At 44.1% G+C, this 23,665-nt stretch overlaps 2 protein-coding genes across 6 annotated transcripts in view; one reads left to right on the plus strand and one right to left on the minus strand.

The window, feature by feature from the left end:
- The window catches only part of APAF1 (apoptotic peptidase activating factor 1), a 101,648-nt gene extending 85,380 nt beyond the window's left edge, over positions 1-16,268 (minus strand). For 2 of the 4 annotated variants that reach the window (XM_066356959.1, XM_066356984.1), the window contains exons 1-4: positions 16,084-16,268; positions 11,633-11,811; positions 10,510-10,699; positions 9,658-9,855 (exon numbers count right to left, since the gene is read on the minus strand). In XM_066356959.1, coding sequence (XP_066213056.1) covers positions 9,658-9,855; positions 10,510-10,699; positions 11,633-11,770 — 526 coding nt within the window. In that variant the 5' untranslated portion in view covers positions 11,771-11,811; positions 16,084-16,268. Of the gene's footprint in view, positions 1-9,657; positions 9,856-10,509; positions 10,700-11,632; positions 11,812-16,040 lie in introns of all 4 variants that reach the window. The other 2 variants (XM_066356975.1, XM_066356968.1) reach the window with 2 other exon arrangements.
- A 173-nt stretch (positions 16,269-16,441) lies between these two features.
- The window catches only part of IKBIP (IKBKB interacting protein), a 34,128-nt gene continuing 26,904 nt past the window's right edge, over positions 16,442-23,665 (plus strand). The window contains exon 1 of one of the 2 annotated variants that reach the window (XM_066357168.1): positions 16,442-16,909. In XM_066357168.1, the coding sequence (XP_066213265.1) occupies positions 16,734-16,909 (176 nt within the window). In that variant the 5' untranslated portion in view covers positions 16,442-16,733. The remainder of the gene's footprint in view (positions 16,910-23,665) is intronic. The other variant, XM_066357163.1, reaches the window with a different exon arrangement.

Genomic DNA, 23,665 nt, shown 5'->3' on the forward strand with positions numbered 1-23,665 from the left:
TACCCCATCTAGTTCAGAGTTACTCTGAGAAATTAATGCTATAAAATATGTGAATTGGCTATGTTAACTTCTTGGTGATATGAATCTGAGAGCACTTTACACATACTAAGGTTTGAACTAACAAGCACTATATAAGAGTGGACATTATTATTACTGTTACTGTTGACTGTTATCATTATTATTGTTAATTAAGCCATAGCCTATCTTGAAATATATTTTTCTAGCCTGGCCAGTGGGGCAGTGGATAGAGCGTTGTCCAGGAGTGCCAAAGTCGCCAGCTCGATCCCAAGGTCGCAAGCTTGACCCCAGGGTCACTGGCTCAATCCCAAGAATGATGGCTCAACCCCCAGGTCACTGGTTCAAACCCCAGTCAGGACACATATGAAAAGCAATCAATGGATGCACAGCTAAGTGAAACAACAAGTTAATGCTTCTCTCTCTCTCTCAAATCAATGAAAATATTTATACATATATTTCTTTACTTAGATTTTATCAAGAGTCAATAATCTTAGGCCTTCATAGACTGTACTTAATTATCTCCCCATAGATAGAAAGAAAAAAATGTAAGAGGGGTCCCCTAAGTATAAAATATGGTGGACAGTAGTAGCATTAGATCATACGAGTGGCATTAATCATAGATTTCTATTACAAATTCATAAAAGTATAAGAAAAAGCAAAGCATAGAAATAAAGATGAGTTACATTACACTAAAAGGCAATCTACTTACTAGTATTCAAAATAATTAAGAATAGGCCCTGGCCGGTTGGCTCAGTGGTAGAGCGTCAGCCTGGCGTGTGGGAGTCCCAGGTTCGATTCCCGGCCAGGGCACACAGGAAAAGCGCCCATCTGCTTCTCCACCCCTCCCCCTCTCCTTCCTCTCTGTCTCTCTCTTCCTCTCCCGCAGCTGAGGCTCCACTGGAGCAAAGTTTGCCCGGGTGCTGAGGATGGCTCTGTGGCCTCTGCCTCAAGCACTAGAATGGCTCTGATTGCAGCAGAGCAAAGCCCCAGATGGGCAGAGCATCGCCCCCTGGTGGGCATGCTGGGTGGATCCCGGTCGGGTGCATGCGGGAGTCTGTCTGACTGCCTCCCTGTTTCCAACCTCAGAAAAATACAAAAAAAAAATAATAATAATAATAATTAAGTACAAAAAGAAACACTATTTTAAAAACTTAATCAACCAAAAGAAATATTTGTATACATGAGCAAAGATATATTTATGACATTTTTTAGCACTATTCTCATAGGTCTACACATTATATTTAATCATCATAGCAGAGTATCAGGCAGACACTATTATTACCCCAACTTTACAGATGAGGAAACTGAGGTATAGAAAGGTTGAATAATTGTCTAAAATTACACAGCTAATAAAGCAGAGATAGGATTTCAAAACTCTAGCATCAATGCTTAACTTCTAAACTATTCTTCCTTCACAAGGATGTTCATGGCAGCATTGTGTGCAGGAGGAAAAAGCTGGAAAGCACCTGTAATGTCCATCTGAACTTCTTCTTCCCCTGCTGGTTTCCAAAGCTTGAGGCAGGACCCTCTGAGAAAGGGAGAACTTCATATATATATGAAGTTTGAAGTACATATTAAATAGGAACTGACATTCCAAAGTGAAAGTTTTTAAAACTTGGAAGTGATATGGGGACTCTGAAACTGTACAAGGCCAGTGAAAGAATCAGTCCCAAAAAATAGTTAAGAACAAACAATGAGGAAAAAGAGTGATGTTGTTTTCTGATTATACCCAACAAACCCCAATGCAACGGTTACAAATTCACTAAGTAAACCTGGCAAAACTGCCGAAGTTTATGATCATGAATCTTTGTTTTGTTTTTAGTGAGAGAGAGGGAGGGAGATAGACACAGAGGGACAGACAGAGAAGGAGAGAGATGAGAAACATGAACTCATAGTTGTAGCACCTTAGTTATTCATTGATTGTTTTGTCATATGTGCCTTGACTAGGGGGCTCCAGCCAAGCCAGTGACTTCTTGCTCAAGCCAGCAACCTTGGCTTCAAGCCAGTGACCTTTGGGCTCAAGCCAGCAACCATGGTGTCATGTCTATGATCCCACGCTCAAGCCAGTAACCCTACCTCAAACCAGCAAGCCCATGCTCAAGCCGGGAACCTCAGGGTTTTGAACCTGGGTCCTCAGCGTCCCAGGACAAAGCTCTATCTACTACACCACTGCCTGGTCAGGCATGATCATGAAATTAAACTGAAACTCAGTGGGTGATTCTCTCCAGCAAAAAGGAAGCAACAGGGTGTAAGAAAGAATCCCTACTCCATCTCCTAGCATAAAGAAGGAATTAGCTTTCACTCAAGATAACAGGAGAATCTAAGGGCCAAGAGTACGTGCTAAGGAGCAACTGAATAATGAGCAGTAAAAATAAAAATCAAGGCCCAAGCCTAGGAGAAGACAGATGGGATAAACAGTGAGGATATTTGAAATCAATGGATAAGTCTTGAGAGGTCATAAAACTGTAGCAGTCAACTTACAGAGCAGAATAGGTAGAAATAGGCAAAGAGTAGAAAAGCATGTTTATATCAAGATTTCAGCCTGACCGGGCGGTGGCACAGTGGATAGAGCGTCGGACTGGGATGCAGAAGACCCAGGTTCAAGACCCCGAGGTCGCCAGCTTGAGCAAAAGCTCACCAGCTTGAGCCCAAGGTTGCTGGCTCGAGCAAGGGGTTACTCAGTCTGCTGAAGGCCCATGGTCAAGGCACATATGAGAAAGCAATCAATGAACAACTAAGGTGTCGCAATGCGCAACGAAAAACTAATGATTGATGCTTCTCATCTCTCCGTTCCTGTCTGTCTGTCCCTGTCTATCTCTCTCTCTGTCTCTGTATAAAAAAATAAAAAAAAAAGATTTCAAAAATGGTATCCTTTCTGATAATGATAAAGACCCGGGTTCGGGCCAGGGTCCAGGGAAGTATATGGCTGATGGGGAGTGAAGAAAATGTCACTGAAGATAAAGAAGTCAAGGAAGTGAGAGCCTAACACTTTGGATGACTCATCCACAGATATCAAAATCACTATGAGTGACAAAAGAAAAGAGCTTAAGTTTATAATTAAGAACACCAATCATCAACGACTAAGAGGGCAATAACATAACTGGGAACAATTAGAGAAATGAACCTCAAAGGACAATTAATTTAGATGGAGAAGGGTATTAAAAGTCTGAATGAGGCAACAGAGAACAATAATATCTACCCACTTCCTGGTGGTGAAGTATGTGGGATATAAAGAAAAAAAAAGAGTTGGCCCTGGCCGGTTGGCTCAGCGGTAGAGCGTCGGCCTGGCATGCGGGGGACCCGGGTTCGATTCCTGGCCAAGGCACACAGGAGAAGCGCCCATTTGCTTCTCCACCCCCCCCCCTCCTTCCTCTCTGTCTCTCTCTTCCCCTCCCGCAGCCAAGGCTCCATTGGAGCAAAGATGGCCAGGGCGCTGGGGATGGCTCCTTGGCCTCTGCCCCAAGCGCTAGAGTGGCTCTGGTCGCGGCAGGGCGATGCCCCGGAGGGGCAGAGCATCGCCCCCTGGTGGGCGTGCCGGGTGGATCTCGGTCGGGCGCATGCGGGAGTCTGTCTGACTATCTCTCCCCGTTTCCAGCTTCAGAAAAATACAAAAAAAAAAAAAAAAAAAGAAAAAAGAGTTGTCACACCAGTGATGAAGGCTATGGAGAAGGTGGTACCCCCAGGGAACTGCCCAGTTTCAGATAAGGCAAAAAGGTAAACAGTCTAGCCTGACTGGCAGAGGCACAATGAATAGAGCATTGGCCTAGGATGCCAAGGTCCCAGGTTCAAAACTCTGAGGTCGCCAGCTTGAGCATGGGCTCATCAACTTGATCCTGGGGTCGCTGGTTCAAGCCCAAAGGTTGCTGGCTTGAAGCTCAAGGAAACTGGCTTGAGAAAGGGGTCACTGGCTCAGCTTGAGCCTCCTGGTCAAGGTATATAGGAATAACTAAAATGACACAACTAAGAGTTGATGCTTCTCATCTCTTTTTCTTTATCAAAATAAATAAACAAACAAACATTCCAGAAGGAGTTGTTGACATAAAGGAATTTCCTAATCAGAGAGGAAGAGGTCTAAAGAGTGTGGCAGAAAGGTCACTGTCATTAACTTTCTAGAAAGAGTTGTTGACAGAGAGGAGTTTCCTGATCAGAAAGGAGGAAGTCTACAGGGTATGGCAGAAAAGTCTTGAGGATGAGAGGAGGAGACCTAGATCAGAATTTGGTAATGTACTGAGTAGTAACTGCACAAGAATCTAAAAGCTAACAAGTGACCAGGAGATAGAGAACTCTGTGATAAGTGAGGTAAAGACAGCTCTGTGAAGCACAGTTTGATTATCAGTGCCAGTCTTACGCTTAATCCTAAAAGCTTCCTGATGTTCTCTTAGGCTTCCATCAGTGCAAGTCAACAGCTTCAAAGCAGTAAATTCCTGATTTTGGTTTCATTTTCTGGTTTCACTTAGTGTTGTAGCTGCGTTCTGCAGGTGTACATGTTTGTAAATGCATAGAAAAAGTTTGGAACAATTCACTTTAAACTCTTAACTATGATTATCTGTGGTGAAGCAATTAGGAGAAAGGGGAGAAGGGCAAGTGAAAATAATTTTATCTTCTTTTTAAATGAAAATATTACTACTATAATATTTAAAACAGAGTTGTAAAATACCTGTTGCTCCTAAGATTCCTTTTTATTTTAATTTATACTTTCTATTTAAAATTTTTAAAAATCATCCCAGGATTAAAGACAAAGCAAAGAAAGTATTCTGATATAGCTAGCTAGTAAATTCTTTAGATTCAAAATTAAGTACCTATTACCTACATCCAAGGTCTTTCTCTCCTGAATTTAAAACTAATAAATGAGGGCATTATAAACATATGTAAGAAAAAATAAATAAAACACAACTAGCTTTAAAAATACAGACTAAATGACCTATAAATCTGAAAAACTCCTACCATCACACAATGATAATTAAATACTGAAGCATATATTCCACATTTCAGAAAGAATCTAAACATCTTGACTATGGGCACAAGAGGGAGCAATTTAGCCTTGGATGATTTCTATAATTCATTCAGAGAAACGAAATCAGAGAAAAATTGCCTTTATTCAGAAAAAATAAACTTCGTCCTACTTTCACATGAGGTTTACCCTGGTAGCAATTAATCATCTAATAGCATCAAGGAAATCCTGGGACAAGCAGAAGCAAATCAGTAGACAGCCTCTAGAGAAAGCTTCCATTCTTTTAAAACTCGGGGGGAAAAAGGCTAGAGAATGAGTTCAATCCTCAAGGGCCAATGTTTTAATCAATCATCCCTATGTAATGAAGCCTCCATAGAAACCCCAAAGGGTCAAGTTCAGAAAGCTTCTGGATAGGTAGGCACAAGGAGGTGTGGGGAGAGAAGCGGATCCAGAGAGGGCACACAGGCTCTACTGCTTCCCACACATTTTGTTATAACGCATCTCTTCCATCTGGCTGTTCCTAAGTTATGTCCTTTATAGTGAACCAGTGATCCAGTCATTAAAATGAGTTCTGTCAGCTGCTCTAGCAAATTAATCAAACCCATGAGGAAGGAACCTCTGTTCAGAAGTGCAGGTAACAATCTGGAATTGCAACTGGCATCTAAAGGCAGGGGGTGAGGGGCGTCTTGTAGGACTGACCCCTTAACCAGAGAGATCTGATGCTGACTCTGGATAGATAGTGTCAGAATTGAGTTTAAACCAGAGGACACCCAGCTGGTGTTGAAGAATTGTAGAAAACTCACACTTGTGGTGTCAGAAATGAAGTAATGTATTTACGTAGAGGAGGCTCATAGAAGAAGTGTATTTTTTCTTAGAGGAGGGAAAGAAAAATGAGAATGAGAAATTTTTAAAAGGAAATACAGCAAGAAGCTAAGTCTTATACAGACCTAATACAATAAGGGCTGTGAACTAAAAATATAATTACGCTAACTCAACCCTCTGCACTTGCGCTCTCACAAAAGCAAATGAGGGATGTGAATTAAGCTCACTTTGCACCAGAAAATTGCTATTATCTCTGACATTTTCTCAAAACAAAATAGTTAAAATCTATTCCAAGAGTACATTTTATATACCATCATTCCTGGGCAAATAATTCCATAAGTCATTGGTCAATTAACTACTAAAGTTGATAATTCACCCAATAATCAATTTAAACTGAGTTCAGGGGCACACTTTTAACCCTATAAATTAGTACATTATAAATATATATTTTAAAAGAAATTCATCATAATATTGAAAGAAAAACTCATTTCTTCACACTAAAAGAACTTAAAATGACTTCATCCTGAAATATCCTTGGTGATCAATTTTGCAATAGAGGTAAAATATATATATATATAAAAATAAATAAAAATCAATCCTTGAGCCTGACCTGTGGTGGCGCAGTGGATAAAGTGTCGACCTGGAAATGCTGAGGTCGCCGGTTTGAAACCCTGGGCTTGCCTGGTCAAGGCACATATGGGAGTTGATGCTTCTAGCTCCTCCCCCCTTCTCTCTCTCTGTCTCTCCTCTCTCTCTCTCTCTCTCTCTCTCTCTCTGTCTCTCCCTCTCCTCTCTAAAATGAATAAATAAAAAATAAAAATAAAAATAATTTTTTTTAAAAATCAATCCTTGGCCCTGAGATTTGCATAGAGTCGAGTCCCAGGAAACTTCTTTATAATGACAAAGGGTAAAACCCAGGCTTTAGCAGTTGGGAGACTTTCTTTTTTGTTGTTTTTTGTTTTTTGTTGTTGTTTTTTTTTTCTGAAGCTGGAAACCGGGAGGCAATCAGACAGACTCCCGCATGCGCCCGACCAGGATCCACCCAGCATGCCCACCAGGGGGCGATGCTCTGCCCATCCGGGGCGTCGCTCTGTTGCAACCAGAGCCACTCTAGTGCCTGAGGCAGAGGCCATAGAGCCATCCCCAGCGCCCGGGCCATCTTTGCTCCAATGGAGCCTCGGCTGCGGGAGGGGAAAAGAGAGACAGAGGAAGGAGAGGGGGAGGGGTGGAGAAGCAGATGGGCGCTTCTCCTGTGTGCCCTGGCCGGGAATCGAACCCAGGGCTTCCGCACGCCAGGCTGACGCTCTACCACTGAGCCAACCGGCCAGGGCCGAGCAGTTGGGAGACTTTCAACAAGAGTAAGACCAACACTGCTGACAAAGGCTTGAAGTACAAATAAAGCCGTGTGTGTACAACAGATGTGCCCTACCCTCTACCTTTCCAAATAGAGCAGAGGTTTGACATTTATTCCATTCATCTGCCACCTCATCATAAAAGGTTTTAACAGCTACTTATGTATTACAAACTAAAAAGTTATTAACAACTAGAATCAAGAACTGTCCTGTACTTAAATTCCCCTAGAATGCACTAACGGAGGCAACCAAAGACTGGGGAGCTATGTAACTATTCCTAACAAATACCTGAGAACCTATGAGACTCATTAAGGTCAGGAGTATACCTGTCAGATGTCCTAAACCCTCTTCTGTACAGTATGCCCTTCCCCATTCCAATAACTAACCAATACCCTTGTCACCTTCTGTACTCTCCCCTCCCTACCCAGTCAGGCAAACTTTTCTTCTTCCTTCAAATTCTGCTAAAATGTCATGTCATTCAGGAAGCCTGTCTTGTCCATCCTCTTTCCCTAGAAAAATAACTCCTCCTTCCTTCGTTCTAACTTTGTACCTTATACTTGTTTCTACTCTTCAATTAGTCACAGATATCATAATTTGTTTACGTGTCTGCCTCCCCTACTAGGACGCGAGTAAATTCCTTAGATGCACAGACCACACCTTCTTTTTGGATCCCCAGTGCCCAAAGCAGTGTCAAGCACCACAGTAGACTCTCAGATATTACCAAATTCGTGAATACCTGAAGCAAGGAGTCAATCACCAGATATCGAATAAATCTATAAAACCCACCCACAAACCTATCAGATGCTATAGTCAACTCCCAATTTTTACTTTTCTTGGGGATTACCATAAGATAGACAAGTTACTAGAGATTTTTATTCTTAAAGATAAACAACTGATAAAATTAATTACAGAAATGGAATAGTTTAATACAGCATGCCAATTCATGGGAGAATCACACACAGGGACAGTCATTAATGGAACTGAGTTGTTTTTTTTTCTTGTTTTTTTTTTCTTTACAGAGACAGAGAGAGGGATAGACAGGGACAGACAGACAGGAATGGAGAGATGAGAAGCATCAATCATTAGTTTTTCGTTGCGCGTTGCAACACCTTAGTTGTTCATTGATTGCTTTCTCATATGTGCCTTGACCGCAGGCCTTCAGCAGACCAAGTAACCTCTTGCTTAAGCCAGCGACCTTGGGCTCAAGCTGGTGAGTTTTTGCTCAGACCAGATGAGCCCGCGCTCAAGCTGGTGACCTCGGGGTCTCTAACCTGGGTCTTCCGCATCCCAGTCTGACGCTCTATCCACTGCGCCACCGCCTGGTCAGGCAAGGAACTGAGTTTCTAAGAAGCTCCTTCCCCACAGAACTCTATGCCAAAAGACACTCAGCTGACGGGTTTAAGTCTAGTACCGCCTTAAAGGCAGAGATATAACCTTTCAAGATTCTTTCAACTCTACAGTTCCTTCCATTGTTAAGATATAAGGGAACTAGCCTCATTCCAATGATAATAAGTACGTACCATCTGGTAATATATGAATTTATTGGCCTGGCTAGCCAAGTCTCATTGTGACAGGCTAGGTTGAAAATTAATTTCAAATTTAATCATGCCTACGGAAGATAGAATAAAGGCCGCTCAAAGATGTCCATATCCAATTCCACAGCAAATGAGACTTCACAGGTGCAATTACAGATTCTGAGATGAGACTATCCCAGATTATCCTTGTGAGACTGTAATCACAAAGTCCCTCATAAGAGGGAAGCAAGAAGGTCAAAGTCAGAGGAGATGTGATGACAGAAGCAAAGGTCAGAGAGCAAGAGAAAGATTTGAAAACCGAGGAAGAAACCATGAATCAAGAAATGCAAGCCACTTCTAGAAGCTGGAAAACATAAGGAAAAGAACTCTCCCTGAAGCCTCCCGCAGGAACTCAGTCCTGCTAACACCTTGCTTTTGGCCCAGTAAGATTTATTTTGGGCCCTGGCCGGTTGGCTCAGTGGTAGAACGTCGGCCTGGCGTGCGGAGGTCCCGGGTTCGATTCCCAGCCAGGGCACACAGGAGAAGCGCCCATCTGCTTCTCCACCCTTCCCCCTTTCCTTCCTCTCTGCCTCTCTCTTCCCCTCCCGCAGCCAAGGCTCCACTGGAGCAAAGATGGCCCGGGCGCTGGGGATGGCTTCTTGGCCTCTGCCCCAGGCGCTGGAGTGGCTCTGGTCGTGGCAGAGCGATGCCCCGGAGGGGCAGAGCATCGCCCCCTGGTGGGCGTGCCGGGTGGATCCCGGTCGGGCGCATGCAGGAGTCTGTCTGACTGTCTCTCCGGGTTTCTACAATAGCTTCAGAAAAAAAAAAAAAAAAAAGATTTATTTTGGACTTGTGGCCTCCAGAACTATAAGATAATAAATCTGTGTTATTTTAAGCCACCAAATTTTTGGAAATTTGTTACAGCAGCAACAGAGAACTAATACAATGCCTAAAGAGTATCTCCTTCACCAGCCAACAACACATGGTAATCAAAACTTACCTTCTAAGAGCCAATGATCTCGAACAGCTTCTGCAGCTAATACAGACTTCCCACAACCTGCCATTCCATGTATAGTGACCCATCCCGGTTCGCCATTCAGTCTATAGAGCCTCTGCTGAATTGCATTCACCAGCTTCTTCCTAGTCACAAAAACAACCGGCCTCTGCGGTACTCCTCCTTCACACAGGACTGTTCTTACTGAAATCCAAAGCAAAACAAGCATGAACAGAACTCTGAAAATGTTACTCAATAATAACCAAAGAGAATAAGGTAAGGCTGAGGCCTTAGCTTCAGAATTTCCAAGAGAAGAAAATGTGGCTAGCTTATTAACTTAAACTTTCTGATTTCTCAGAAAACCTGGAACAAAAGTGAACATGTACCTTTTAAGATGGCTACAGACAATGGAAATATCCATCAGTACCGGCCCTTACCCTATTTCTCTCTGGCTCTCCAATCTCTCTCATATTAACAACGGGAAGGAAAGTGTAAAGGAAAGCATACATAATCCCTTTCAAGAACTAAGATTTCTAAAGATTCTTATATTTCCCAATGCATAAACTTGATAAACACAGAACTGGAGAAAAACTTGAATAAAGGCCTATAAATTGTTTTATTGTTTCTAAAAATTAGGGTATATCTATTATTACCTCAGCAGCAGATAGCTCGCTGAGCAACAAGAAAATATGAGTTAATATAGATACAAATAAAACTGTTTAGATTGGAAAACATTTCTTCATATGCACTTTTCAGTGACCAATCAGTCTCTTCAGCAGATTCTATCTACAATAAGACCAAACTACAGCTATGTACCATTGTGATAGCAACGTGATAGAAGGTATTATGTATACAAACCGTACGAAGTTATTCCGCCAACTGAATCTTTGCCATTGGAAGAAGAGATGACAGGAAGGCCACCCTGGAGAAGAGCAGCAAGATCTTTATACCCTTCATGTAGTAAAGCATTGTAGAATGATATGTAGGAATAATTATTTTTTTTAAGTATCATTTTAATTAGCATAGCTGCTCGACGCTGTTGAGTGGACTAAAAAAAAAAAAGTAGTAGTTTAGTATACTGCAAATAATATGCTTGCAACAAATTAGTGGAAACCAGTACAAGTTCTAAAATAAATTCTAAAAATTTTATAGGAAACACAGACTCCTGGTCAAGTAGCTCAGTTGGTTACAGCATCATCTCGATATGCCATGGTCATGGGTTTGATCCCTGGTCAGGGCACATACAGAAATAACCAATGAGCCTGACCAGGCGATGGCGCAGTGGATAGAACGTCGAACTGGGATGCTGAGGACCCAGGTTCGAGGCCTGAGGTCACCAGCTTGAGCGTGGGCTCATCTGGCTTAAGCAAAAAGCTCACCAGCTTGCCTGACCTGTGGTGGCGCAATGGATAAAGCGTTGACCTGGAACCCTGAGGTCACCGGTTCGAAACCTCAGGCTTGCCTGGTCAAGGCACATATGGGAGTTGATGCTTCCTGCTCCTCCTCTGTTCCATCTCTTTCCTCTCTCTCTCTCTCACCTCTCTAATAATAAAAATGAATAAATAAAATTTAAAAAAAAAAAAGCTCACCAGCTTGGACCCATGGTTACTCGGTCTGCTGAAGGCCCGTGGTCAAGGCACATATGAGAAAGCAATCAATGAACAACTAAGGTGTCACAACAAAAAACTGATGATTGATGCTTCTCATCTCTCTCCGTTCCTGTCTGTCTGTCCCTATCTATCCCTCTCTCTGACTCTCTCTCTGTCCCTGTAAAAAAATTATAAAAAATAAAAATAAATAAAAAATAAAAAATAAATGAAAACTGCATGATTATTAAAAAAAAGAATAACCAATGAATGCATAAATAAGTGGGACAATAAATCAATGTTTCTCTCTTTCTCTGTCTCTCCTTTCTTCTCTTTCTAAAATCAATCAATTAAAAACAAATTAAAGAAAGCACAGGCTGCTCAGAGGGTTTTACCTCATTTTTTACTTCCTCCTCCTCTGATACTGTTAAAACTCCATCACCAATCATATGATCCATTATGTAGGATGTTTTGATGTCCTTTTCCAGGGCTTCTCTGTGTTGAAGCAAATAATTTCGAGCTTTTGCATCCATCTTCCCTCAAATTTTTCTCTCTCTGAGCTGTTAACCATGAGCTACAATGCAAACATCAAAATATATGTCAGGCCAATAAAGACATGAAAGATATGAAAGATGTAAAACCTCAGTGGTAATCAAGAAATGTAAAAGGAGGAAAGGAGGTCCTGGACGACTGGCTCAGTGGGAGAGCATCAGCCCGGCATGTGGATGTCCTGGGTTCGATTCCTGGTCACAGGAGAAGCGACCATCTACTTCTCCACCCTTCCACTCCCCCTTCTCTCTATCTCTCTCTCTTCACCTCCTGCAGCCATGGCTCTATTGGCTCGAGCTCACTGGCCCTGAGCACTGAGAATGGCTCTGTGGAGTCTCAGCCTCACATGCTAAAAATAACTCAGTCCATGAGCTTGGCCCCAGATGGGCAGAGCATCAGCCCCAGACAAGGCTTGCCAGGTGTATATCCCTGTTGGGGTGCATGCAGGAGTCTGTCTCTGTATCTCCCCTCCTCTTATTTGGAAAAAGAATTTTTTAAAATGTAAAAGAAAAAAAACATTTTCTTTTTCGTAAAGATTATTTTTAAATGAACAAAACCCAGCACTTTCAAAGGTGTGAGAAAATGGGTATTCTTATGCATTACTTGAGGTGAGTACAAAATGGATGCAACTTTTCTGGAAGGCAATACAGGACATGAAAGAGTTTAAAATAAGCATTCTCTTTAACTTAGAAATGCCTAAGAATTTACCCCAAGGAGACATTCACATGTGTATGCAAAAATATTCACAGAAAGAATTAGGCCCTGGCCAGTTGGCTCAGTGGTAGAGCGTCAGCCGGGCATGCAGAAGTCCCGGGTTCAATTCCCAGCCAGGGCACACAGGAAAGGTGCCCATCTGCTTCTCCACCCCTCCCCTTCTCCTTCCTCCCTGTCTCTCTCTTCCCCTCCCACAGCCGGGGCTCCATTGGAGCAAGGTTGGCCCAGGTGCTGAGGATGGCTCTGTGGCCTCTGCCTCAGGCACTAGAGTGGCTCTGGTTGCAGCAGAACAACGCCAGATGGGCAGAGCATCGCCCCTGGTGGGCATGCCAGGTGGATCCCGGTTGGGCGCATGCGGGAGTCTGTCTGACTGCCTCCCCGTTTCCAGCTTCGGAAAAATACAAAAAATAAAATAAAATAAAAAGAATTAACAGAGAGTGTGCTTAGGTGAAAAAGATGAAAACAACCAAAATGCCCACCATTCCATGTTTGGATTTAAAAAATTAGGGTATGTATATAAGATGGAATATTATACACCCAGTGGTGGGGTTCAAATAATTTAACAACCGGTTCTCTGTCCTAATGACTGTTTTAAGTATAAAAAACCAATATACTGAAAGGTAGTTTAATATTTCATGCATTTAATACTTAAATAAGAACAATAAAAGTATACAACACTAGACTGTAAGAATTTTAAAACATTAATGATGGCCCTGGCCAGTTGGCTCAGCGGTAAAGCGTCGGCCTGGCGTGCGGGGGACCCGGGTTCGATTCCCGGCCAGGGCACATAGGAGAAGCGCCCATTTGCTTCTCCACCCCCACCCCTCCTTCCTCTCTGTCTCTCTCTTCCCCTCCCACAGCCAAGGCTCCATTGGAGCAAAGATGGCCCGGGCGCTGGGGATGGCTCCTTGGCCTCTGCCCCAGGCGCTAGAGTGGCTCTGGTCTCAGCAGAGCGACGCCCCCTGGTGGGCAGAGCGTAGCCCCTGGTGGGCATGCCGGGTGGATCCCGGTTAGGCACATGCGGGAGTCTGTCTGACTGTCTCTCCCCATTTCCAGCTTCAGAAAAAAGAAAAAAAAAAAATTAATGAAAAAAATTAAATAATACCTGACAAAAAACAATAAAACTTATTTAAGATATTTCCATATTGCTTCTTGGTTGGCGTCCTCTTGCAATTGTTTTCACCTGTGGACGGAACGAACATTATTATGGGCGCTTAGAACACACTGTTGCGCAGAGGAATGCTAAAAAAGAGTAAGGAATGGCCTGACCAGGCGGTGGCGCAGTGGATAGAGTGTTGGACTGGGATGCGGAGGGCCCAGGTTCAAGACCCCGAGCTCGCCAGCTTGAGCACGGGCTCATCTGCCTTGAGCCAAAAAAGCTCACCAGCTTGGACCCAAGGTCGCTGGCTCAAGCAAGGGGTTACTCAGTCTGCTGAAGGCCCGCGGTCAAAGCACATATGAGAAAGCAATCAATGTACAACTAAGGTGTCGCAATGAAAAATTAATGATTGATGCTTCTCATCTCTCTCCATTCCTGTCTGTCTATCCCTCTCTCTGACTCTCTCTCTGTCTCTATAAAAAAAAAAAAAAAGAGTAAGGAATGTAAATTTGTGATTTCCACCTCGGGCAGCTGCCCAGGCGCCTATCTCAGAGAGAATCCTGAATCCATTTTAACAACCAGTTCGCAGAACTCAACAATTATGTATCGGTTCTCCTGAACCAGTGCGAACCAGCTGAATCCCACCACTATATAAACCCGTTCAAAATGAAACATCTCCAGTACTAACATGGAAAGGTACTGACAACACATCGCTAATTTAAAAAATTAGATATATGATCTCATATACAGCATAAAATATGTATTGGCATCATGTAAATATATAGGGAGATGTTTAGAAGTTTGTTCAACAAAATGTTTGGGTTACTTCTAAGTAGCAAAACTTGAGGTTCCTCTTCCCACCAGTCACTTTTGTACTGTTCTATATTGTCTTAATTTTTTTCAATACACATTATCACTTTTACAATAAGTTGTGTTTTAGCTTTACATCTTCAGTGGTAAACACATTTCTCATATGCTCACTCCATTAATGTTTCAGCTGAGCTGCTAAGTATGACAAAGCAACAGGAAATACCCTCTGATGTCATTTCTTGGATTAAGAGACCATAAAGAAAGAACCATATTCTTTACAGTGTAATACTCAAAGTTCCTACAGACTTTGTTTCAAATATAAGGCAAATTTATCCATGGGTATAAAACCCAGATCAGAATATTTTCAAGTTTTTAAAACATTAACAAAACTCTGTCCAATGTATCATAGTGAGTGTCTAAATATGTTTATTAACTTATTCATTCAAATAAACATTTGAGCCTCTCCTACGTGCCAGGCTCGGAGTCTACAGAGAAGATTAAATCATATGCCTGTTGGAATTCACAATCTAGTGAAAAAGAAAAATAGGTAATTAGAATGTGATGTCTAAATGCAAAAACAGAGATAAACACAAGTAATTTAAAATGCACAGAAGAGGAACAGTAATTATGAAGCTTCAACAATAACTATATATCATACTTTCAAAGTGGCCCTGGCGAACACAGGGAAGTAGAGCATTTGCTTGTGCTTGTCAAGTTCACAAAATGCCCAGGCCTGGCATGAAACTGATAAAAGGAAAAGTTATCATTAGAAACACACTATCATATTCTTAAAATGTTAAGAACGTTTTTTATTACCTCAATTTAAACATAAAATATCCCTTAATTTTTAATAATTATACTCGATTTAACAAACAAAAAGACATTTTAAAGCTGTGCCCAATATCCTAGTAAAGACACTCTCACAATCTGAAACTAATTTCCAATTTTACCTAGGCCTATTAGAAATGTGTAAATTTTAGAGTGCACAAACTTAAATATACTGAATAAATGCTCCGTGTCCCATCTTTTTTTGTAACCACATCAAAAGGAAATGTCGAAAGTCTTCATAGATCTAAAATAGAAAGATGGGCACTCCGTTAAAACTACTTCCTCTTTAGTTTCTCTTCCCGGTAGAGCAGGTACCTTGTCCCAGAATTCCGAGTCCCTGAAATCGGTACTGAGCCTCCAAAGAGCCCGGCTCAGGGAGAAAAGCGAGGCGCAAACTTACCCAAACCCCCGCACCAAGATCTCACTGGGAAGCTGGGACAGACTCAGAAATCAAGTTTGGGAGAGGTAACGAGGCCTTCCGAAAGGGGATGCAGGACCCGGGACGCAGCCCGGGGCAAGTCCAGGTCTCGCAGGTGCCTCACCTGGGCGTCCGCAGCCCGGGGCGCCTGAACACCCGACCCGCCCACCCCCCAGACCTCCGACCCGCGGAGACAGACGTCACCTCCGCGGGCGGACAACACAGTTCCCCAGGCCGACGTGAGGCCTGGCCGAGGGCCGCCCCCTCGGTGGACCCCACCCCAGACACAAAGAAAAGAGGGCCACTCGGACGGTCTGCCGCTCCTTCCCTCCGGCGGCAGCTGCACCCCGAGGACCCGGCGCCACCCTGATGCTGCCGTGGCTACCTCAAGTCCTCGCAGGGAACTGTCGGCCCAGACCGCCCCTCACCTTCGGCGCCCTCAGCCCTTCTGCCCGGGAATAGAGCATCCGCGTCCACTCGATGCTGCCGAGTCTTTGCTTTAGGACCGTGGAGCAGTCAAATTCCGCGGAGCCCGCCCAGCCGGACGGCACGCGCCCGCGCCCGCGCATGCAAATAAACACACCCCGAGCCCCGCTAAGAGCTGCGGCCGCCGCGCGCGCTCCCGTTTTGACTTGTGCCCGCGCGCGCATAAGGAAGCTTCCCTGAGCCCCACCGCAAAGCGGGGGCGTGGCTAAGACACGGGGGCGCGCCACGTTCCCGGGAGGGGAGGACCGAAGCCGGGCAGCGCTGGACGTGGCGCGCGCTGCTCCGCCCCGCCCCGCCCCGCCCCGCCTCCGGCAGCCGCGCGCCCTGCCAGTGCCCGGGCCTTACGGTTTCTTGGGGTTGCAATTTTGATGCTACGGGAGGGGGTGGCGGGTCGCCCCTGTCTCACTGGAGGAACTAGGAGACTGGAAGGCACCGCGAAGCAGCGAGGATGGTCGAGAGAGGGAGGGGGCTGAGTTCTGGGCGGTGCTAAGTCTGGGCGGGGGCGCGGTCACCGCCGAGGCTGAGGCGGCCACGTCCCGTCCCGCAGGGTGTAGGGGCCGCCCCGGGTTTGCTGTCCTCGGGACCTCCAGACATGTCCGAGGTGAAGAGCCGGAAGAAGTCGGGGCCCAAGGGAGCCCCTGCGGACCCCGGGAAGCGGAGCGAGGGCGGGAAGAGCCCTGAGGCCCGGGACGGTGGAGGCGGGGGCTGGGCGGACCCCCGGACCGGCGCGAGCCTGCTGTCGCTGGGCATATGCCTGGGCCTCGCCTGGTAAGTGGACGCGAGGCCGCCCGGGCCCCGTGTCCGGCCTCCCGAGGTCGCCCCGCTCTTGCTGGCGTCCCTCCCCGGCCCCACCCGGCTCCACATCCTCTAATCTCCAAGCCCCCAGACTTGGGCTTCTGTTCTCTCTCGTCCACCAAGGAGGGCAGCCCAGATCTTTTTTTTTCTTTCCCCCTTTTCTTGTAACTCATTTTAACTGTGTACTAGTAACTAGAGTTGAGGCTCAGGTTTGGAAAGAGGCAGCCATTTCTTAAGAGATACGGATTCGGCCAAATTTTGTCTACTACAAGTCAGAAGCTTTCCCGTGTTTATATAACCGGTTTCTTCCAGTCCGCTGAGCATTTGTCCCGGACATTTTGCCAAACCCCATAAATGCCTAATGGCAACTTATGCAAACTTAAAAGAATTCATTATGAGCTCGAAGCAACAGACGTTAATGATTATATCAAAGTTTGGAGGATTTCTCGTATCCATGTGAATGCGTTATGAATTTAGTCTAATCCTAAACTACACATTGAGTTTCGGTACTAGAAAGCTACAAAAGTATAGCACTTGGGACAAGACTGACGCTTTAAATTATACTTTCCCGGCCCTGGCCCCTGGCCGGTTGGCTCAGTGGTAGAGCGTCGGCCTGGCATGTAGGAGTCCAGGGTTCGATTCCCGGCCGGGGCACACAGGAGAAGCGCCCATCTGCTTCTCCACCCTTCCCCCTCTCCTTCCTCTCTGTCTCTCTCTTCCCCTCCCGCAGCTGAGGCTCCATTGGAGCAGAGATGGCCCGGGCGCTGGGGATGGCTCCATGGCCTCTGCCCCAGGCGCTAGAGTGGCTCTGGTTGCAGCAGAGCAACGCCCCAGATGGGCAGAGCGTCCCCCCCTGGTGGGCATGCCGGGTGGATCCCGGTTGGGCGCATGCGGGAGTCTGTCTGCCTCCCCGTTTCCAGCTTCGGAAAAATACAAAAAAAAAAAAAAATTAGACTTTCCCTCCATTTTTCACTGATTTTTGAAGTATTTAGAAGATAGTATTCATCTTCAAAAGTGATCGAATTCTAGAAGGGGCCCTGGACATCCTCTAGTCTAGAACATTTTTATGCTAGTCAATTTTGAATTATACTTTAGTGACTCATCCTGAATTGAACTTAATAAAAAGATTTGTTATAATAATGTGAAATGTTGATTATTAAATGTTCTCTTCAAAAAACATAGTTAGGCCTGACCAGGCGGTGGTGCAGTGGATGGAGCGTGGTGGCGGACTGGGATGCAGAGGACCCAGGTTCAAGACCCCAAGGTCGCCGGCTTGAGCATGGGCTTCATCTGGTTTGAGCAAAAGCCCACCAGCTTGAACCCAAGGTCACTGGCTCCAGCAAGGGGTTACTCAGTCTGCTGAAGGCCCGCGGTCAAGGCACATATGAGAAAGCAATCAATGAACACTAAGGTGTTGCAACGCGCAATGAAAAACTAATGATTGATGCTTCTCATCTCTCTCCGTTCCTGTCTGTCTGTCCCTGTCTATCCCTCTCTCTGACTCACTCTCTGTCTCTGTAAAAAATAAATAAATACTGAACAATACGATTGGATTAGAAAAAAAAACAGTTATTTTACTAATATATTTGTTTATGGAATGTTTTTATTTTGACCTTAAAAGACTAAATGTACTGAATTTACTGTTTTAAGTAAACTTAGGCTCTAATGTCTTAAAATGCATGACCTTCTTTAGGTAAGTTAAACCCTTTTTGTTTTGGAGAAGTTATTCAATAATAGAACTTAGTATGCTCAAAGATATGTTGCTTTTCCCTGGAACCTAATACAGCTAGTTATAGTTACTGAATTTATTTTCATTAATTATCCAAAGATGCATATTGTAAAGCCAGTAGCCACGGCCACCATCACAGTCACCTGGCCAATGCAGATTCACATTTGATTTGGACAGACGGTAATAAAACAACAGAGCCAAGAACTGGTGGATTAGCTTTAATCCTAGCTTGCACCCGGCGGGCAAGAAATACACATAGTGGGAAAACACTGCCCTTTCCGTTCAGGGCTCCTAAAGCCACTGACTTACTCGAGTTTCCTAGAGTCAAAGGTTTCTAGCTCACCAGCCTTATTCACCTCTGTTCCCCATCTCCTTCTCTCTGCACAAACTCGCACTAACTAACTTCTCCTTCAGCACTCCATCATCTTGGCTGCTTCTCCTCCACGTGGCCTTTCTCTGCTCTACTCCTGCATGGGCTCCTCTGCCCCATTTTATAGTGTAGAAATCAAAACCTTTAATCCAATATACAAACAAGAAGGTCTTTTATCTGAAAGTCACTTATCTGAAGTATAAATGGGATTCCTCATAAGAGTGCACCACCCCCTATCATGCAACAGTCAAGGGTGTGGGGAAAAGCTTAGTCTTAAAATTAAGCCTTAGGCTATAATGACCCTGCCTGCTTACAGCCTGTCACCCACACCCAATGCAAACTATAAGCGAGCAAACACATATATCATATTTACAAACTTATTTGACCAATACATATTCATGTCAGTTAAAGTATATCACAAAATTATCACCTTTTCAAACATTTAGTAACTATCCTGGGTAAAAACACTAATAGTAATCTGTTGACATAAGAAATGTCCAAAATTCACTTTTCGGTCTTTGGGCTAAGATCAAGTGTAGAAATGTCGAAAACTGTAGAGAATTTTTATTAATAGTTTATTGCCAGACCAGTGGTGGTGCTTTGGATAGAATATGGACCTAGGATACTGAGGTCCCAGGTTTAAGACCCTGAGGTCGCTGGCTTGAGCACAGGCTCATTAGGCTTGAGCGTGGGGTTACTGGCTTGAGCCCAAGGTCATTGGATTGAGCAAGGGGTCACTGGTTTATCTGGAGCCTCCCACCCCCACTTAGTCAAGATACATATCAAAAACAATCAATGACTAAAGTACCGCAACTACAGATTCGAGTTGATGCTTTTCATTCTCTCCCTTCCTGTCTGTCTGTCTCTGCCTTTGTCTCTCTCTCACTCTCTCTGTGCGCACCAAAAAAAAAAAAAGTTTATTTAAGCCAAAATTGATGAAAGTTTCTGGGAAGCAAGATCTAAAATGCTCCACAGAAAAACAGTTTTGCAGTTCCTGGTAGGCATTTGAAATTAAGGAGAGAACTTAAGGAAGATTTCATGAAGGTAAGAAAAAGCAAGGTGGGAATTTGATTGCAAGACAGTTAACCTTAATTCTCTTGAGGGTGGCACCACTTATTTCAAAGGTGTGCTAACCTAGATGCACAGAAACAATAAACAGGGCTTGCTTAAGACAAAGATAAACCTTTTACTAAAGTTATATATGCCTAGGGTGTGGCTACCCCTCATGTCCTACCCAGTTAGAGATTTATGATCAGATCACCCTGTGAGAGTACTTTCCATAGAACCCCTTTTACACCCACAAATCTATAAAGGAAAAAACTGTTGGAAGGCAGATGCTTCAGCTCAGGAATTTACTATCAGTGCCTACAGTAAAGACAAGTTATATTAAGTAGGAAACTTTTTTTTTTTTTTTTGTATTTTTCTGAAGCTGGAAACAGGGAGAAACAGACAGACTCCCGCATGCGCCTGACCGGGATCCACCCGGCACGCCCACCAGGGGCGATGTTCTGCTGCGACCAGAGCCACTCTAGTGCCTGGGGCAGAAGCCAAGGAGCTATCCCCAGCGCCCGGGCCATCTTTGCTCCAATGGAGCCTTGGCTGCGGGAGGGGAAGAGAGAGACAGAGAGGAAGGAGGGGGGGGTGGAGAAGCAAATGGGCGCTTCTCCTATGTGCCCTCGCCAGGAATCGAACCCGGGTCCCCCACACGCCAGGCCGACGCTCTACCGCTGAGCCAACCGGCCAGGGCCAAGTAGGAAACTTTTATTTGAACTGTGCCTTTGCAAAATAAAACTGCTCAATTAAAGAATTTTTCTAAAAATGGTCAGATTTTATGATTGTTATTAAAATAGTGTGTCCGTAAAGTCATGGTGCACTTTTGGACCGGTCACAGGAAAGCAACAAAAGTCGATAGAAACATAAAATCTGCACCAAATAAAAAAAACTCTCCCAGTTTCATACCTATTCAGTGCAGTTCGATGTGGGCTCACACACATTTTTTAGGGCTCCTTAGGTAGCTACCCTGTATAGCCTCTACAGACTCGTCACTGACTGATGGCCTACCAGAACGGGGTTTCTCCACCAAACTGCCGGTTTCCTTCAACTGCTTATTCCACCGAGTAATGTTATTCCTATGTGGTGGCGCTTCGTTATAAACGCGCCATATTCACATTGCACTTTGGTCACGGATTGGAATTTAGCGAGCCACAGAACACACTGAACTTTCCTCTGTACCGTCCACATCTCGACTGGCATGGCCATAGGCTGCTCCTCTGTATACACGGTGTTATGTCATCATCTGTGCATGCGCACATGCTGCCACATCATCCTGCAGAAACTGGGAGGGTTTTCCTTTTATTTGGTGCAGACTTCACATTTCTATCAATTTTTTGTTGCTTTCCTGTGACCGGTCAAAAGCGCACCATGACTTTACGGACACACTGTATTACAATCCATTTATTTCCTACTACTCATGTTCATGGTTGCAGGTGGCTGGAGCCAATCACAGCTGTCCTCCAGGACAACACCAAATTTTTATTGGATAATGCATAATGCACACGGGTCGTTGTATGGCTCACACGGAATTACATTTTAAAATAAGTGGCGTTCATGGCTTTCTCAGCCAAAAACTTTCCCAACCCCTGCTCTAGGCAAAGGAGGAGAGATAGATACTAAAAGGATTTGTGAATGTCTTTGACTGTATTACCTTGAAAGTTAACATTTCTTGTAAATCCCTAGACAAATGTTATAATCTTGTTAATGATCATGTCATGCTGTCATGCCCCCCAACCTATATGTGGTCAAAGGGTATATAACCAGCCCTTGAGATATACTCGGCATGCATGATTTGGGTCTGCAATTGCCTCGTGTTAGCCATATGAGGCCGGCATATTTAACAAATCTCCTCCTTCAATAAAACTCTTCAAAATTTATCTGGATTGGGTATCTCTCCGTGGACTTGATGAAGTGAGGTACAGTGCCTTTCAGAATCTGGGGTACAGTACTTTATAACAACTGTTAATTGCTCTTGTGAAATCTTTTGCTATATAGGTTGAAGTATAATTATTTCAGTCACTGTTTATAGCAAATATTTATTTTTGGTAAATTTGGGAATAAATTATTCTGGTAAGACATTTGCAAGTATTTTCCAAATAAAAAACATTTGGCATCTCAAAATATTAGAGATTTGTACCTCTAGAACTCATACTTCAGCATCTAAGGGTCAGTTTGTCAAATTTCGAACGCATGCTATACTGAACATCCAGATAAAATACAACATTGCATACATATGCTTATCAACCCAGTTTATCCATCCTCTTACACTTAGATTAAATTGGGAGGGGAAGTTTAAACCCTTAGGCTGCACAATGAAGATTTGAAGACATCACTATTTCAGTGTCTTCAGACTTTTAGAAAGTAAACAAAGATAGTGAGTAACAGATAAAGTCCTGATATGTCAGTTTAGCAGTAAGACATTGGAGATAGCACTAATCCAAAACTATCTGGCTTTGAGTGTTACTTTAAATATTTCATTATAAACTCTTTAGGAAATTTTTCAGATAAAGCAATTGAAGAAATTCTACTTTCAAAAAGTTTAAAAGTTGTGAAGTGCCTGACCGGGCCGTGGCGCAGTGGATAGAGTGTCAGACTGGGATGCAGAGGACCCAGGTTCGAGACCCCGAGGCCGCCAGCTTGAGTGTGGGCTCATCTGGTTTGAGCAAAGCTCACCAGCTGGAACCCAAGGTCGCTGGCTCGAGCAAGGGGTCACTCGGTCTGCTGTAGCCCCACGGTCAGGGCACATATGGGAGAGCAATCGATGAACAACTAAGGTGTCACAATGAAAAACTAATGATTGATGCTTCTCATCTCTCTCCGTTCCTGTCTGTCTATCCCTATCTGTCCCTCTCTCTGACTCTCCCTCTGTTTCTGTAAAAAAGGGAAAAATAAAAAAATTAAAAAAAAAAAGTCGTGAAGTTACTAAACAAGACATAAATAATACTTTAAAAAGCTTAATTAATTATATAAATTAAAAACCAGAAGTTCCATTGTAAAAAATGTAAGTTTCTCCTGGAAATTTCAACAGGTTTCTAAATTGCCTTTATAAAAGTTTTTAAATCACATTTGTGATAATTATTTTTTTTTAATTTTTATTTATTCATTTTAGAAAGGAGAGAGAGATAGAGAGAGAAGGGGGGAGGAGCAGGAAGCATCAACTCTCATATGTGCCCTGACCAGGCAAGCCCAGGGTTTCAAACCTGCGACCTCAGCATTTCCAGGTCGACACTTTATCCACTGCGCCACCACAGGTCAGGCATGATAATTATTTATAAGAAATCAAAGCTCTTGGCCCTGGCCAGTTGGCTCAGTGGTAAAGCATGTGGAAGTCCCCGGTTTGATTCTTGGCCAGGGCACACAGGAGAAGCGCCCATCTGCTTCTCCACCCCTCCCCCTCTCCTTCCTCTCTGTCTCTCTCTTCCCCTCCCACAGCCAAGGCTCCATTGGAGCAAAGTTGGCCCAGGCACTGAGAATGGCTCCATGGCCTCTGCCTCAGGCACTAGAATGGATCCGGTTACAATGGAGCAACGGCCTGGATGGGCCAAGCACACCCCCTGGTAGGCATGCCAGGTGGATC

This window comes from Saccopteryx leptura, chromosome 1 (genome assembly GCF_036850995.1).
Source record: "Saccopteryx leptura isolate mSacLep1 chromosome 1, mSacLep1_pri_phased_curated, whole genome shotgun sequence".
NCBI classification, from domain to species: Eukaryota; Metazoa; Chordata; class Mammalia; order Chiroptera; family Emballonuridae; genus Saccopteryx; species Saccopteryx leptura.